Genomic DNA, 16,833 nt, shown 5'->3' with positions numbered 1-16,833 from the left:
GCCTTTATTTTATTTGTTTTTATTTTCTATATGGTGCCAGGGATCAAACCCAGTGCCTTATGCGTGCTAGAAAAGCACTCTACCACTGAGCCACAGCCCTGGCCCTATCCTAGCCCTTTTAAAAATTTATTTTGAGAGAGGGTCTCTCTAGGTTGGTCAGGTTGGGCCTCAAACTTGTGATCCTCCTACTCAGCCCCCCAAGTTGCTGGGATTCCAGGCCTGTGCCAGCATGCCAGCTATTGTTTTAATCAGGTGCTGAGGTTGAGATGCTCATTTCTGCTTCATGACACGCTATCACCACTTGGCTCTGCTTGGCCTCTCTCTGAGTTTATATATTTTTGTCCCTTTAGCTTTTTTCTTTACTCTTCCCCCTTTCACCAGTAGGACATGGGAATGTCCTTGTAAAACATGGTCAGTGGTCTCATATTTTCATCGTGGTTTTTTTTTTAAGGGGGGAGAGAGAGAGAATCTTTTTTGTAGATGGACACAACACAGTGCCTTTATTTTTTTATGTGGTGCTGAGAATCGAACCCAGGTTCCGCCCATGCTAAATGAGCGCTGTACCCCTGAGCCACAATCCCAGCCCATCATGGGTTTTTTTTGTCTGTCTATCTGTCATGCCGTGCTGGAGATTGAATCTGGGGGCATTCTAAAAGTGAGCTACACCTGCCCCCAGTCCTTTATGATTTTTATTCCAAAACAAGGTCTTGCCAAATTTCCCAGATTGGCCTCAAACTTGCAATCCTCCTGCTTCAGCCTTCCAAGAAGCTGGGACTACAGGCGTGCACCACCACACCCAGGCTCATTGGTATTGTGCTATAAAGCTCATTCGATTTCTTTTTCCGTTCAGGACTTACTTTTTAGAACTGTCCTTGACTTATTCTAAGTCACATATTAGTACTTCTAATATGTGACTTAGAATAAGCATGTGGCATTTCAAAGCAGGTACCCACATTTTAGTCATTTGGACCCCTGATGGTGGACTTCTAAATTTCCTCCCATTACTTGCTGCCACAATGCCATAGTGAGTGACCTCCTGCTTGTCCCCTCATGGCCTATGTGGGGATTTCTCTGGGATAAGTATCCACCACTAGGATGGAGCTATACACTCTTAAATGGACTCCCCAAATCTCTTCTGACCAGAGTGGTCTTTTAAAAATGCAAATGTGGGGCTGGGGTTGTGGCTCAGTGGTAGAGCATTTACCTCGCACACATGAGGCACTGGGTTTGATCCTCAGCACCACATAGAAATAAATAAAATAAAATAAAGCTATTATGTTCATCTACAACAACAACCACCCACAAAAAGCAAATGTGTTCATGTTCTGGTATCCCTGTCTTCTTTCCCGCCTCCCTCCCTCCCAACCAAACCCACCTCCCTCTTCATGTCAGTCTCCTGGGCCTCTCCAGAGGCGCCTGGAGCATATTTATCTGTGTCCTCACCTCCATGTCTCCTGTTCATCTGCACATCTCCCTGACTGAGTCAAACACGTTTGGTTTTTTGTTTTGTTTTGTTTTTTGTTTGGGGGGTTTTTGTTTTGTTTTGTTGGTACCAGGGATTGGACTCAGGGGCACAGCTCAAACACCTCAGGCAGACAGGTGCAGGAAACTTGACAATTCAATGGTTTTTGTCCCTGATGCATACACAAAAAGCCACCAGAAGGTGGCATCATATGCATGGAATATGAAGAAGCAAGAGGATGAAATACATTAACTCATAAAAATTGCCTTTTATCTGCTTATAAATTATACATTGTAAAGCTGGGCGTGGTGGCCACTGCAATCCCAGCAGCTCAGGATCCTACAGCAGGAGGGCTGTAAGTTCAAAGCCAGCCTCAGCAACTTCTCAAGGCCCTGTCTCAAAATTTAAAAGGCTGGGGAAGTGGCTTATTGGTTAATCCCCTCTGGGTTCAGTCCCTGGTACAAAAAAATAAATAAAGTCCAAAATCTAAAATATATAATGGAGAAAATAAAATTCTCTATAGTTCCAGTCTAGGATGTCACCATTATGGAGAGTATGTACATCCCATATTCTCTCCTTTTTATTTTCAGTAACTAAAAGATATTTTCTCACAAGAATAGGATTACAGAAGTACAGCCTCAGGCTCCTAGGCTGCCCAGGGCTGTGTTGGGCTTGGGCTCAGGGTCGCTCTTAGGGGGTGATGTGGACAGCGCCATCAATGTCTGGGGTGCCCTCCGGATTCATGGCCCCTAGGGGTCTGGGTCTGAAGCAGCATGGTGGCTCAGGTTCTGCACCAGCAGCACAGCGGGCTCAGCTCCAGGAGGCGCCCCGTCTCCTAACGCGACTCAGTGTACACTAACCTGACAGCCCTGTAAAACTGAATCCATCTTCCCCATCTGGACCAATGCATGTCTCAGAGTGAAAGCCACCAGGCTGATCTCAAAGATCATCCTGGGAATCCTCTTGACCTTCCTCAGAACTTGACCTTTGAAGATCAGTAGCCCATAGGCAATCCCAAGAACTGACCACCATCCAGGACAGCAGAGCAGCAACGGCACCTCTATGGGGCACGCGTGGCCCATGGTTCAGATCCTTCTAGTAGGAGTGATTTTTTTTTTCATTTAAAAATGTATTAAAAGCCCAGCACAGTGGTTCACGCCTGTAATCCCAGAAGCTGGGGAAGCTGAGGCAGGAGGATTACAAGTTCAAAGCCAACCTCGGCAACTTAGTGAAGTCTTGTCTCACAATAAAAAAAAAAAAAAAAATTTTAAAGGTCTGGGGATATGATTTCATGGTTAAATGCCCTTGGGCTCAATCCCTGGTACAAAAATTAAATAAATAAAAAACCGGCATCCATTTATATTCAAGTTAAGGATATCACAAAGCCAGGAAAATTGCAAGCACAGCTGTAAAATTTCAGAGTTTCTCTGGACCAGGGTTATGGGGTCTTAGCAACACATTTAGGGTCCCCTAGCCATGCAGGGTATTGAACCCGGGGCACTCTACCACTGAGCTACATCTCCAGCCCCTTTATTAATCTTAATTTGATAATCTTGTTGAACACATCATGCCTTAGCTCAGGAAATCTCTGGATCCTTTGAGCCAGTGACTTCTGTATATTCCTCAAACTAATCTAGGACTTTCTGATTCCTGTTTAACTCCTGGCTTTGGGTGTGTTTTGCTGTCTACCACACAGACCCCTGCTCCACAGCCCCCTGAGTTTACTGCAGGTGGATCCTACTGGGTTGTAATAGGTGTGTTTGGCAACCTGCTGGAATGTCACAAGGTATGATCCTAAGCAGAAAGAACGTAGACTTCCTCGTGCCTGCTGCTACACACAGCTGGAGGCTACAGGATGTAAAACCTCATCTCTTGACTTTTCCCGTTGAGTCATCTTTGGGGCCCTATAAGTCCATGTGTAGCATTTCCCAGAAATACCTTCTCTTTTGATGACTGGCCCTCTGCCTGGCCTTCTCCCCAGGGTTTAGATTTCCTCCTTCCACACCTGCAAGATCAAAGCCAAAGAAGACGCCCTTGCCTGGCTCCATTGCAGCTGATCACATGTCTTCATGGTCCTCTGTGTGACTAGGGCAGGGCCTCTCAGATCCCTCAGAGCAGAGAATCTGGAAGCTGAACAGCAGTATTGACCTCAGCAAAGCTTCATGTATTCACCTTGTCATTTATTAAGCTCTGACTGTGTGCCAGGCATCTAAGATACAATGATAAGACAGGCAAGACTCCTGCCTTAATGAAGAATAACTAAAACAGCAAACATTAATGGAACACTTGCCACCTTCTAGGCACTATGCGCAGCCTTTATAAGAATGACTTTTTAGCCAGCTTTTCACAGTGGCAGGGTGGTAGCCAATGAGGTTTATCCAAGGCGTGATTGTTACTATTTGAAAACTTTTCCCAATATCCTGCCATGACAATTTGCAACATGTAGTCAGCACTAGTTTAATAAAAGAAAGAAAAAAATTGGCTTTTCAATTCTCATGAGTCCCTCACCCTGGACTCTGCCCAGAATAGTCAGTACCATTATTAATCTCATGATTTGTACCCAGGGTCTACCTGACCCATATTAATGTCATTTGTCTTTCTTTCTTTGTTTGGTACTGAGGGTTGAACCCAGAGGCATTTTACCAATGAGCTAAGTCCGCAGCCCTTGTTTACTTTGAAACAAGGGTCTCACTGAGTTTCTTAGGTCCTCGCTAAGTTGCTGAGGCTGGTTCAGAACTCACAATCCTCCTGTTTCAGACCCCTGAGAAGCTAGCATTACAGGCACACGACACCAGCCCAGCATGTGTGTTATTTTGGATAAGAATGTGTTGATATGCTGAGGAGCCATCTGCTTCACTGCACAGAAATTCCAGAAGGTACAGCTTATGGTGGGTCTCTGCATCCTCAGCAAACCAGGTCCCGAGCAGGAAGAAAGGGAGGAAGGAGGGAGAGAGAACCCCTGACAGGTGCCTCCACACAATGGAGGAGGCAAACCTTTGCCAGTGTTTGGTCAGCTGTGCGGACTTAGAATGAGCCCTGGAACTGGGGTCAGGTAGACCGTGGGTACAAATCATTCATTACTCACCAGCAGTGTGACCTTGAGCAAGTCACCCTCAGAGCTCCCCCCACCCCCGTACTGGGGATTAAACCCAGGGGTGCTTTACCACTGAGCCACATCCCCAGCCCTTTTTGAGACAAGGGTCTCACTGAATTGCTGAGGCTAGCCTCCAACCTGCAGTCCTCTTGCCTCAGCCTCCCAAGTCACTGGGATTGCAGGAGTGCGCCACTGCATCTGGCAGTTTTTGAATAATGGGGAAACGGGAGTAAGTCCTGTGCCTTGCTCTGGGCCAAGTCCTCTCACATATGGATGCTCTCACTGTCCTCCCTTTATAGGTGAGTAAGCAGACCCAGAAGTGGGAGGGCTGGGTGTGGCTCAGTGGTAGAGCACTTTCCTTGCATGTGTCATACCCTGGGCTCAATCCCCAGCATTAGGAAAAGAAAGGAAAAAAAAAAAAAAAAAGAAATGTGCCCAAAAGCTCTCAGCTTGTCACCCAGTAGGCCTGGTGGCAGAGGCCAAAAAGTGAAACTTCCCCATAGGGAACTCCTTAGAAATCTACGAGGGGGTGGTTTGGGTGTCACAATAAGAGGGAAAGGAGCCCAAACAACTCTGTATGGTTAAGTATTGTCCCATGTCCTGCTAGACAGTCATGTAAGTAAAAACTTATTTTTGATGATCTGAACCTGAAACCTAACCCTGTCCCATGTGATAATAAAGGAGTTATTTTGCTACCACAGTGATAAAGCCCACCTCTTGCTGGGCTGAGTGGCACTGGCCTATAATCCCAACTACTTGGGAGGCAGCCTCAGCAATACAGCAAGACCCTGTCTCAAAACAAAAAGGGTGTGGCCAGGTGTGGTGGCACACACCTGTAATTCTATCGATTTGGGACGCAGGAGGATCACAAATTCAGAGCCAGCCTCAGCAATTTAGTAGGGCTCTAGGTAACTTAGCGAGAACCTGTCTCAAAATAAGAAATAAAGGCCTGGGGACGTGGCTCAGTAGTAGAGTACCTCTGTATTCAATCCACAATACCAGGGAGGAAAAAAACCAAAACCCAAACCACCATGTCCCAGGAACACATATTTCCTAATTTTCTCCATGTCACCTTATCTTGGTGTGTTATCTGTATTTAAATTAGGGTTCTTTTTCCTCCTCTTGTCATCTGGTCTGTTATTATCCCAACTCTGCTTTGATTGGAGAGGCCTTCCTTTTTCACTTTTGTTTCCTGAGTATTAAAGAACAGGAAAACAAAAGCTAAATTTAGTTGATTCAGGAATGCAAGCAGAAGGACAGCTTCTGAGCAAACCAAGGGTGACCCTGGGCTATGAGAGGGCTTGGGTGAAGGACGGGATTTGGTGACACTGAGATGACACAGGATTTAATAGATTCACAGGAGTGTGAGCAGAGATTCATAGCTGGTCTGGCCTGAGAAAGTCTTGCTTCATTGGAAACCAGAGTGCTTTATTTGTTTTTTAAAACGAGGAACATTTTGTCTGTCCACCTCCCTGCCAAACCACAGCAGGCTGGAGAAAATGTGGGTGGGCACCTCTCTGGGCCAAAATGACTCATATGATTTAGATCCTTTAGGCAAACATGGAATATTTCATTTCCACATGTTTCTTATCTAAACTTAAAATTTATACTAATTCCTATCAAATTCACATTTAAGGACAGGTGCCATGGCACTCATGGGAGGATCTCAAGTTCAAGGCTGGCCTGGCCAACTTAATGAGATTCTGTTTCAAAATTTAAAATAAAATTTAAAAAGAAAGAAAAAAAAAGACCTGTGGACCTAACTCTGTGATAGAATGCCCCTGGGTTCAGTCCCTAGTACCAAAAAAGTCACACTTAATTCATCCTTAAATTCACAATAATTCATAATTTTTTTGTACAGGGGATTCGACCCACCCAGGGGTGCTTTACCACTGAGCTACCTCCCCAGCCCTTTCTGTTTTTTATTTTGAGCCAGAGTATCACCAAGTTGCTGAGGGTCTCCCTAAGTTGCCTGGGCTGGCTTCAAACTTGTAATCCTCCTGCCTCAGCCTCCCAAGTCTCTAGTATTACAGATGTGTGTACCACCAGGCCCCGCAGACTATGATTTTATCATTTTATTATAAATTAACTTCTTCTGTCCCCTACATATTACAGGGAGGGCACTATGTTAGAAAATGTGACCAGCCTTTATGTAGCCCTCGCACAGCGTCAGGCAACGCTGTGAGGGCCTTTCCGTGAATTCGCTCATGGACTCCTCTCACTAATTCTGCGGTGTAGATAGAATGTCATCTTGGTCTTTAGAGGAAACTGAGGCACAGGAGGTGGAGTGACATGTCCAAGGTCACAGAGGCAGGAGTGGGTGGCGACTTTGAACACAGGGCCTGAGGCTACAGAGTCTGTGTTCTCAGCCACCTGGCTGTTCTCCCTCAGGAGAGGACAGTCACTCAGGGACTCCATGCAGGATATTAAGGGGATTTTCCTTAAAGAGACAGAGGTGGGACGCACTCGCAGGTCACATGGTATGTTGAAGTCCCCCCTCCCTCCTTCTTCATTCCATATTTGACTACCACAACCTGAGTCTGAGCCTGATTGGGGAACAGCATGGGGGCAACTCTGTAGCCAGACCCAGGCCCAGGAGGAGCCAGTGGCAGAGGGTGGAGGCCGGACAGGAAGGAGTGGCCCAGGTGAGGCCCTCCGTCTCTGCTGGCCAAGATCTCAAGGACTGTTTATGCCCAGACCCTGCCTCCTCCCTCTTCCCCTGAGAGGCGGGAGTCTCCACTGTGGAAAAATACCCAGCAGAGAGGGAGGAGCAGAGGCTCGGGCCCAGCTGCCGGTTCCCCTCCCAAGACCAGCACTTATGGGCTGGGTTCTGGGAAAACCAGATTGCATCAGACAGGCCCGAAGGCCTGAAGCCAGTCTGTGGTCGAGGCCAGCCTTATAAGAAGGGCTGAGTGAGCCGGAGCGCACAGGCACTTGGCCTGAAAACCAGACACAAACAAAGCCCTAGGAGAAGAGGAGAGGCAGAGAGCGGCCAGACATGATGGCCACCTTGCCCCCCGCCACCAGCCCCTCCTGGCAGCCCCCAGGCCCAGAGGACGAAGAAGCCAGCCTGGATGAGTATGACCTCTACGGCCTGGCCCACCCTCACGTGGGTAAGGCCACTCCACCACCTCCCCGGTCCTTCCACTTCCGAGCCCCTCCGCCACCCCAGACCCCGCTCCTTGTCTCCCCCAGGACTTGCCCTTCTCTGGTCAGCTGGTTCCTGTGGCCCCCATAGTCATGTCCTTCTAATCCCTCAGCCCTGGGGCATCACACATCTGGGGGACCCTCATTCCACATATGGGGAAACAGCAGGCAGGGGTGCTGCTGTCCCCTGGTTGCATGGTGACGCCCCTCCAATGTCCCTGCCCCTTCTACCCTGGCAACCCCCATCAACCACCTCTCCCCTGCATCACGGTTCACCTCCATTTCCCTCTCTGGGTACCAGCCGGTGGAGGCCGGAAGGGTCGCACCAAGAGAGAAGCTGCTGCCCACACCAACCGCCCCAGTCCTGGAGGGCACGAGAGGAAACTAGTGACCAAGTTCCAGAACTCAGAGAGGAAAAAGGCCCGGCGCTGAGGCCGAGCTGGAGGTAAGGATCCAGGGAACAATGGGACCAGGGGAGGTGTCTCTGCTGTGAAAGGTTGGGCCTGAAGGTGTGCGGGGAGGGAGGAAGAGCTGCCTCAACATCAGAATAAAATAAGACGAGTTTCCCAGCACACAGAGAGGAACGCAGAATCTTTCCAATGGAGGGACATTTGGTCTACAGCGGGGGAAACTGAGACCAGAGAGGGTCAGGCTCTTCTCTGGCATCACAGACGAAGTGAGTGGGAAAGGCCAAACCTGAACCCAGGCCTCTGTCCTTTCCTCCCCCCAGATGAGGCCAGACCACGGACACTCCACCCAGACATGAAGACAGGATTGCCAGGAATGACCCAGAGGCAGCATCCGGGCCTGCCAGCCCCTGACCCTAACCCCAGGACTCACCCCGCCTGAGTGAGGCCCCAGGGACCCACCAAGGAAGCATCTCCAGGCCCAGCAAAAGGGCAGGCTATGGGCAAGGCAGGGATGGACAGGCAGAGTCAGGACGGTCCACCCCCCTCAAAAGAAACGCTGAAGACACTGGAGCCCCCACCCAGGGCACAGTGACAATAAACAACTCTAGCAGCAGCAGCTCGTCTCTGTGTCTTGTGTCCTGGCTCTGTGTGTATTTTTCGTTGGGCACTTTCTGCCTGTGTGTCTCCTGTGCATGAACCAACAAGAGAATCTGTGGTGAGCTGGCTCTTCCTGGAGGGACCCAGGCTGGGCGCCGTCTCTTGTTTTTATACATAAGCTCCAGTGTGTGCATTTCTGTGATTTCTTATGTGGTGTAAGGGCATTTCCTGTTTCTTTGCAGTGATGCCCGTGAAACGTGCCCCTCCTCAGTTCCTATCCATTCTTGGATATGATGATGTCACCTTTATATAAAACTGCCTTTGGAAGAGATTGTTAGTTATTGATGCCATCTGCAAGATGGAAAAACAAAATAAAATTCAAAATATGGAGGGATTTGCTTTCCGTGACTCAGGGCTCAAATTCAAGGACTCAGATTGTTCCCAAAGGCCCTTCCAGGAGAGGGTTCTGGGCAGTCAGCTGGGGAAAGATTCTAACCCAGTGTGGTCGGTCTCAGGACCAGCTTTCGAAAGAACGTGGTGTAAACAAGAATGTGGTTGGACCTAAGTGGATATAGTGATTACCAAAGATTCAGACAACACAGGCTAGAAAGTTCTTTGTCTCTCACACAACAGCCCACAGGGAAGGGGCTAAAATGGCAACTCCAGGCTTGTGGGCTAAAATGGCAACTTGTGGGCTAAAATGGCAACTCCGGTGTGTCAGGGATTCCTGCTACTTTTAACCCATTGTTCTGTCATGCTCAAAACATGGCTTCCACTCCAGCCCAATGTAGCTGCTCTAGTACCTGTCATCACACCTGTCTCTCAGCCCATGGAAGAGGTAAGAGACCAGAGGAGACGGTACCTATTCATTTCTAAGGGCATCATCTAAAAATAGAACCCTCAGATCTGTTCAGAATTTAGTCACATGGCCACACCCAACTACAAAGTTCTGGTAAAGTAGTATTTAGTTGCTTAAGCCCCATGGTTGACCAAACTTGGATGAGGGCAGGGTTTTACTATTAAAAGAAGTGGGAAAGGTGGGCTGGGGTTGTAGCTCGGTGGTAGAATGCTTGCTAGCACGTGTGAGGCACTGGGTTTCATCCTCTGCACCACATAAAAAAATAAAGCAAAGGTATTATGTCCATCAACAGCTTAAGAAAGAAGAAGAAGCAGGAAAGAATGAATTCTGGAAGAAACTAGCAAGCGACGTTGCCCACTTACAGACCCAACAGAAATAGGAGGAGAAAGCCCTAACTCCAGCCCGGACTTCACCTTCCTCCTTTTCTCCTGTCCCTTCCATATAAGCTCTAGGTTTTTCTTAGGCACCCAAGAATATGGACAGAGGACAGAACCTGTTGGAGCAGTAACAGATCACAGCAGACTGTGACTAGCAGGAGCACCCGGGGACCTCTATTCAGCCACCTCCCCTGAGTCCAGCCTGATAACAGAATCACAGAATCCACACACAGCTGCGAAAAGACATCTGGTCGACCCCACCCCTCACAGCACAGGATGGCTGCTGCTTACCCAAACTCCATGGGGCTCGGGACCTGGCTTCCTGTGGAGGTTGCCTCATCCACCCTGGGGCGACTGCTTGATGCGGGCTGAAATCTGAGTCGTCTAAACCACCTGCCCCTGAACAGGCTTCTGTTTTTCTTGTCCTTTCTGTCACACACCTTGCGAAGCTTAGCTCACGGGCCTCCTTCTCTTTAGTCCTGTGCCCTGGAGCACCGACTCCTGACCTCCCCACAGCCCCCTTCTCTGGGATTGCACGGTGAGCCTCAGCCCAGAGTCTCAACCTCAAGATGTCACGGGGCTCCTCCAGATTTCTCCTGGAGCCTTGTAGATTATTCATTCAGAATAATCTACATTAATAATCTACATTATTCAGAATAATATTCATTCAGAATAGATACCTACCATGTTGCCAGGGCCCGACCGAGGTATGGACTGCAAGGAGGGACAAATGAGACCCTGGTATGATGGGGACCAGGCCTCATGGCCACTATCAGCTTTACAACCCAGGGCAAATGACAGCCCAGCACCAGCCAGCGTGCTCTTGGCCTGGCACTGACCTGGACGGTCAGCTTCAGAAAATCCCAGCGGCAACTCCATGTTTCGGATTTCTGCTCTGTGGCAACTTTTTGTTTGCTTATTTGTATTTTTTTTCAGTGCTGTGGATCGGACCCAGACCCTCTCACACACTGAGTAGCAATCTATCACTAAGCTACCTCCCCAGCCCCGTGACAAGTGTTTTATAGTATTTGTTCCATGTCATCCTTATAATAACCCAATAGGACATATTATTATTGATCTCATTTTTTTTCAAACCAGAAAACTAAGGTTCAGAGAGGTTAAGTAATTTGCCCAAAGTCACACAGCCTCGGGTCTGTCTGATTTTCAAAGCCTGGACTTTTTTCTTTTCTGCTACATGCCTGAAAAGAACCAAAAGATATCGACAATGAGGGATCCTAGACTGTAATTAATTTCTGGAGAATTATTCCTCTGAGCCTTCTTTTCCTCGCCTGTCAAATGGTGAGACTAGTCTCCCTTCTGTCAAAGGAGAAAGTAAAGGCTGAGAAGTGCCTGTCCCTAGCTGTTGCAGCCACATCCCAACAAGAGTTCTTTGCCTCTTGCCAGGAGGCCCTACACACCACCCCTCACTCTTGGCCTCTGATTGGCCTTCCCCTGCCTCACCCCTCCCTGGCACAGCCTCCGCCTGAGAGGCCTCCTCTCTGTTCCCAGAACTGTCAGGGCAATTCTTCAATCACAGAACTTCTGGATCAGGAAGGGCCCTGTTTAGAATCTCCCTCCTCTGTCTCTGCCCCCTCTTTCCTATCCCCTTTCTTTTTCTTCTTCTGGTTGCATGTAATGTATGTTTCCCCATTGGTGGGGGAAGGGGTTCCTCCTGAGAACTGGAGAAATCACTGACTTGTTTCCCCTTGGGGGCAGACAGAAACTTCCCTGTGAGGTTTCCATAACCCAAAGGATTCCCAGCAAATTGTGAAGAATTGAAAAACTCGCTACAGGGTTGTCCTGGTCCTCTACATACCCAGTTTCTCAAAAAAACAGCCCAAATATATATATCTTTAAGTCTCAGAATGACCCAAAGTTAATTTTCAACCAGCACTCCTTCAAGATAATACTAATAATAGTCCTAGTCATAGCTGCCACTATTGATGATCTGGCTCCGGGTTTTCCCAACTGTGTCTTTCACATAGAACTCTCGTGATTTCTGCTGTACGGGCATTCAAACTATACTGTACTGACTTAGCCTTAGAAAACTGGCCCCTTGCCTTTTACACTTTTTTTAAAAGAAACTATTTAACCACCCAAAATGGAAAAACCACAGTTAGGTGTCGTAATTACAAATTAACTGTAAAAATAAATACCTAACTATAGCTTCTTTTAGAAGTTCATCTGTCAGCCAGGTGCAATGGCTGTTCACCTGTGCATTACCTACAATGACTTTGTGTACCAAGAGTCACAAGTGTAAACACTTAGGGGAGCACACAGTGTGATACTGTGATATAATAAGAGAAATATACTAGTTGCCGGGTGCTATGGCACATGCCTGTAATCCCAGTTACTGGGGAGGCTGAGGCAGGAGGATCATAAGTTTGAGCCCAGCCTCAACAACTTACTGAGGCCCTAAGCAACTTAGCCAGATCCTGTCTCAAAATGAAAAAAGAGTGCTAGGGATGTGGCTCAGTGGTTAAGCACCCCTGGGTTCAATCCTCCATACCAAATAAAATAACAAAAAACACAATGATACATAAACGCAGGTTCAGTGTGTCTGCAGTATGATGATTGTTGGGTTAAATTTCTATTTCCTGTTCTTTTTCTGCCAGATGCTCCATGGAGGCCAGGCTGAGGTCTCCCCAGGATTCCCTGTCCCTACAGGACTGCTCCAGAGTGGAGCTGGGAAGGGGCTTAGAATGCCCTTCACCTCAGCATCCTCTGTGAACACTGGGGTTTGCCAAGATGGGCCCCCTTCCTGCACTTCCTGTCTGCTCTTTACTTTCATCCCACACAGCCCTTGCTCTTGGTTGGTGTCCTCTAGGCCTCATCCCACATCCCCCATGTCACATTGGAGTTCAGGAGCACCATTGGGGTCTGTGGAAAGGGGAATAAGATCCCCTCTGTCCTCAGTCATCACCCAACTATTCAGAAGCAGCAGGACACAAGAGCCCTTTCTCTTTGCTTTCCCTTTAAATTCTCTCTTTCCTTGACTTGGGGGACTAGTGTAATGTTTCCCTCCTCCTCTAAAACTCACGTTGAGATTTCATTGCCTTTGTAACAACTTTAGGAGGGGGAATCTTTTAAGTGGTAATTAGGCCTAGAAGATTCTGCCATCATGAATCCTGAGTAGAGGGGACTAAAGGCATATGCTGCTGAAACCTGCTGTTAATGTGGGGTTTGGTTTGTTTTTGCAGTAATGGGGCTTGAACCCAGGGCCCCCTGTGTGTTGGGCAAGTGCTCTGCCACTGAGCCACATCCCCAGCCCCACTGGGGGCCTCGATATTAGACTTCTCAGCCTCCAGAACTGTGAACCAACAGGTTTCCATTAGTTAGGAATTACTTGTTCTCCGTGTTCTTTTACAGCAGCCAAAAATAAACTAAGAAACACCCCAACACGGGTGGCAGGAGAGCCCTGTGGCCCTCACTGATGAATCAAGAGGCACTGAGGGTGGAAGGGGCTGGGGGAGGCGCCATCTTGATTTTCCCATATGCCCATTTTAGCCACCCACAAGGATGGCTATCACCGCCACGCTGAACACTCACCAAACCTGCAAGAGGGAAAAGACCTGGAGCTCAGGTCACTGCTGGTCCAAGATGGAGCCAAGAGTGGACCAGACGTGGTGACCCCCATGTCCCTATTCTCCAGAGAGTACTGTGGCCTTATTTTTATGACTAAGAGATCTCTGAAATAAAACGGCTTATTGAGCTGTGTGTTACTCATGGTAGTCGGGGGCCAAAGGACTTATCCTGGGACAGAGTCCCTAAGCCACCAGCATCACGGCCACAGAGCAGTTGAAAAATGCCCATTAACCAGGTACAGTGGGCACGCCTGTGATCCCAGTGGCTCCAGAGGTTGAGGCAGGAGGATGACAAGTTCAAGGCCAGCCTCAGTAAACTTAGTGAGGCCCTAGGCAACTCAGTGAGACCCTGTCTCTAAATAAAATATTAAAAAGGGCTGTGGAGGGCTGGGGTTGTGGCTCAGCCATAGAGCGCTCACCTAGCACATTCAAGGCCCTGGGTTCGATCCTCAGCACCACATAAAAATAAATAAGTGAAGTAAACATATTGTGTCCAACTACAACTAGAAAATAAATGTTTAAAAAAGGTGGGGGAGAGGCTGGGGATGTAGCTCAGTGGTTAAGTGGCCCCTGTTAGAAAGAAAAGAAAGAAAGAGGTCCAGTGTATTTTACTGGGGATGTAGCTCAGTGGTTAAGTGGCCCCTGTAGAAAGAAAAGAAAAGAAAGAAAGAAAGAGGTCCAGTGTATTTTATAACAAAAGTTTGTGGGAAAAGAACATAATGCTGATACTAAACTTATGTTGGTTATAGAAAAGAGAAGAGGAGCAATGAGAAGTGGGGGACGTCTTTGATAATTCCTGGTTGGTGCAAAAAGCAGAATGTGAGGTGCTCTTGGTAGGTATCCTCAGCATACAGGAAAGAAATGTGGATTATTTTTTTCTTCTTCTCTGTTGATTTAGCTTGGAGCTGTGAGTTAAAATGAACTTTTATCTCTTTCTTCCCTCCATCCTATGACCTGTTCCTTCATTCAGGACATCTCAAAACTCCTCTTTTATCAGCCTGCAGAGAGCAATGGAGGGGTCCCCAGCCCTGAGTTCCTGTACCTCCAGCCACCGGACAGAGGAGGACTCTCCCTGGGGCTGGGACCAGCACTCAGGGCTCTGTCAACTAGAAACACTCTTTGTAAAACAAGGTTCCCTTTTCCTTTCTGATTGCAAAAGAGGTTATGGTTGCAGAATCACAAGAGAATCCCCAACCTCTGATCTGTCCTCTGTCCCCCTGACCAAACACACCCTTTCCTCAACTTTTGCAAAGCCCTTCAATTACAGAACGAATCCTTGTCATCAGCCTTAGCCCTTTCTCTCATTTCTGGAAAAACAGTTTGGAGGGTTTTTGTTTTTTTCATCCGGGGACTTTACTGGGTAACCCCCACATGCCAGGGAACATTCTAAAAGCGTGGACTCTACAGAGACACCGTTCTTTCCTCATGGAACTTACATGAATAATGGGGCACAAACAGTGACAGATGAACACACAAAAAGAACTTCCACGTGGCTAGTGCACTTTAAAATGCCTTCCTCAAGGAAGCCTTGCTGAGAAGGTGACATTTAAGCGAGGTCCAGAAGAAAGTTTCGGTCATGTTGAAATTTCTGTTTATTCCTTAAGAGCACATGGTACCATCTGACAAACTGTATATTTATTGATTGGTTGATTTTCTCACCACTGAGTCTTCAGTGCCTGGACATAGTAAATGCTTAGTAAATATTGATTGACTGTCTGAATAATACTAAGCACAAAATAAATAGAACGATATGATCTGAGAGTGATGGGTGAGGAGAGATGTCAGAAATACTTCTTTGAGGAGCTGGCATTTGAGCTGAGACCTGAATGATTACAACAAAGAATTAAGCATAAAACAATAGAAATGTGTATTAGTAATCTGTGACTGTGTAACAAGTTACCCCCAAACTGAGAGGCTTAAAACAACACTCATTTATTATCTCGCAGTCCCTGTGGCTCAGGGATCTAGGCGTGGCTTAGCTGGGTGGTTCTGGCTCCAGGTCACTCACAAGCCTGCAATCAAGGACTTGGCCAGAGCTGCTGGCTGTTTAAGGCTAGAGATGGGGTGGGGGCAGGATCTGCTTCCAAGCATACTCTATAGGCCAACTTTGGGTCCTCATTGGCTGCTGCTCAGGGACATCAGCTTTGCCTTAGTCCCCTTCGTATTGCTTTAACAAAAAACCTGAGATGAGATATTATTAAAGAAAAGAGCTGCTGGGCACCGTGATGCACGCCTGTCATTCCAGTGATTCAGGAAGCTGAGGCTGGAGAATTGCAAGTTCAAAGCCAGCCTCAGCAACTTAGCAAGACCCTGTCTCAAAAATAAAAAGATTAAAAGGGCTGGGATGTGCTGGGCACAGGTGGCACATACCTGTAATCCCAGTGGCTCAGGAGGCTGACGCAGGAGTCTGTGAGTTCAAATTGCCTTTGTGAGTGCTAAATTGCCTCTGAAATTTAGCAACGCCCTAAGCAACTTAGCAACACCTTTCTCTAAATAAAATATTTAAAAGGTCTGGGGATGTGGCTCAGTGGTAAAGTACCCCTGGATTCAATCCCTAGTAGCCTCCCCAAAAAAAGTTAAAAAAAAATCACTAGAGCCGGGAGAAGTGGCACACACCTGTAATTCCAGTGGCTCAGGAGGCTGAGGCAAGAGGATCGTGAGTTCAAAGCCAGCCTTAGCAAAGGCGAGGTGCTAAGCAACTCAGTGAGACCCTGTCTCTAAATAAAATACAGAATAGGGTTGGGATGTGGTTCAGTGTTCAAGTGCCTCTGTCAATCCCAGTATCCCCTCCGAAAAAAAAGAATCACTAAGTCCAGTCCCCATTTACCACTATCTGCAAAGCAGAGCAAGAGAAGGTGTCATGGGCAGGGAAGCTATGGCTTAGCCAGTAAATGGGCACCTATCCTAACTTCCAAAATTTCAGTCAAGGAACAACTATGGGAGGAGAAATGGGGGCAGATGGGACACAGACAGCCTGGCTTCTGAGGTGGCACCAATTCATACCCAAATTGAGTGGGAAAGTGACAGAGTGATTCAAAGGACTATGTGAACAAGAATGAAGGATGCCACAGGAGTGACCTTGGAGTCAGAACTGATAATTGACAGGACCATGGACTTCGAGAAAAAACCTGACATATGCAGATTCATTCTCCCCTCATTCTCCTCTGTACACATCAAAGTTGAATTCAAGTCCCATTAGACTCTTTCCTTATTGTAACAGTGTATTATTGATTAAAATCTGTCCCATCTAGGGGTGGGGTGAAGCTCAGTGATAGAGAGCTTACCTAGTATGTTCAAGGTCCT

The 16,833-nt window shown here is 47.5% G+C and overlaps 1 protein-coding gene and 1 pseudogene across 1 annotated transcript; both read left to right on the top strand.

Moving 5' to 3' along the window:
- The first annotated feature begins 3,800 nt into the window (after positions 1-3,800).
- Positions 3,801-3,963, top strand: LOC131424559 (U4 spliceosomal RNA; annotated as a pseudogene).
- A 3,379-nt stretch (positions 3,964-7,342) lies between these two features.
- On the top strand, positions 7,343-8,726 carry Nupr1 (nuclear protein 1, transcriptional regulator). The gene is made up of 3 exons (XM_046454524.2): positions 7,343-7,669; positions 8,005-8,148; positions 8,434-8,726. Exons 1-2 carry the CDS (start codon positions 7,555-7,557, stop codon positions 8,133-8,135), a joined length of 246 nt encoding a protein of 81 aa, XP_046310480.1. The 5' UTR covers positions 7,343-7,554; the 3' UTR covers positions 8,136-8,148; positions 8,434-8,726.
- Positions 8,727-16,833: the final 8,107 nt, after the last annotated feature.

Source organism: Marmota monax, unplaced genomic scaffold, assembly GCF_021218885.2.
Source record: "Marmota monax isolate L192 unplaced genomic scaffold, Marmota_monax_Labrador192_F-V1.1 WCK01_AAM20220418_F8-fsc00086, whole genome shotgun sequence".
NCBI lineage: Eukaryota > Metazoa > Chordata > Mammalia > Rodentia > Sciuridae > Marmota > Marmota monax.
Note: the sequence above shows the minus strand (reverse complement) of the source record. Positions and strands in the feature narration are given on the sequence as shown.

Bases quoted from the DNA above. Each gene is read 5' to 3' on its own strand.
- Nupr1 (XM_046454524.2), top strand. From the start codon at position 7,555: ATGATGGCCACCTTGCCCCCCGCCACCAGCCCCTCCTGGCAGCCCCCA. The intron at 7,670-8,004 runs GTAAGGCCACTC...TCTGGGTACCAG, and splicing joins CCTGGCCCACCCTCACGTGG to CCGGTGGAGGCCGGAAGGGT.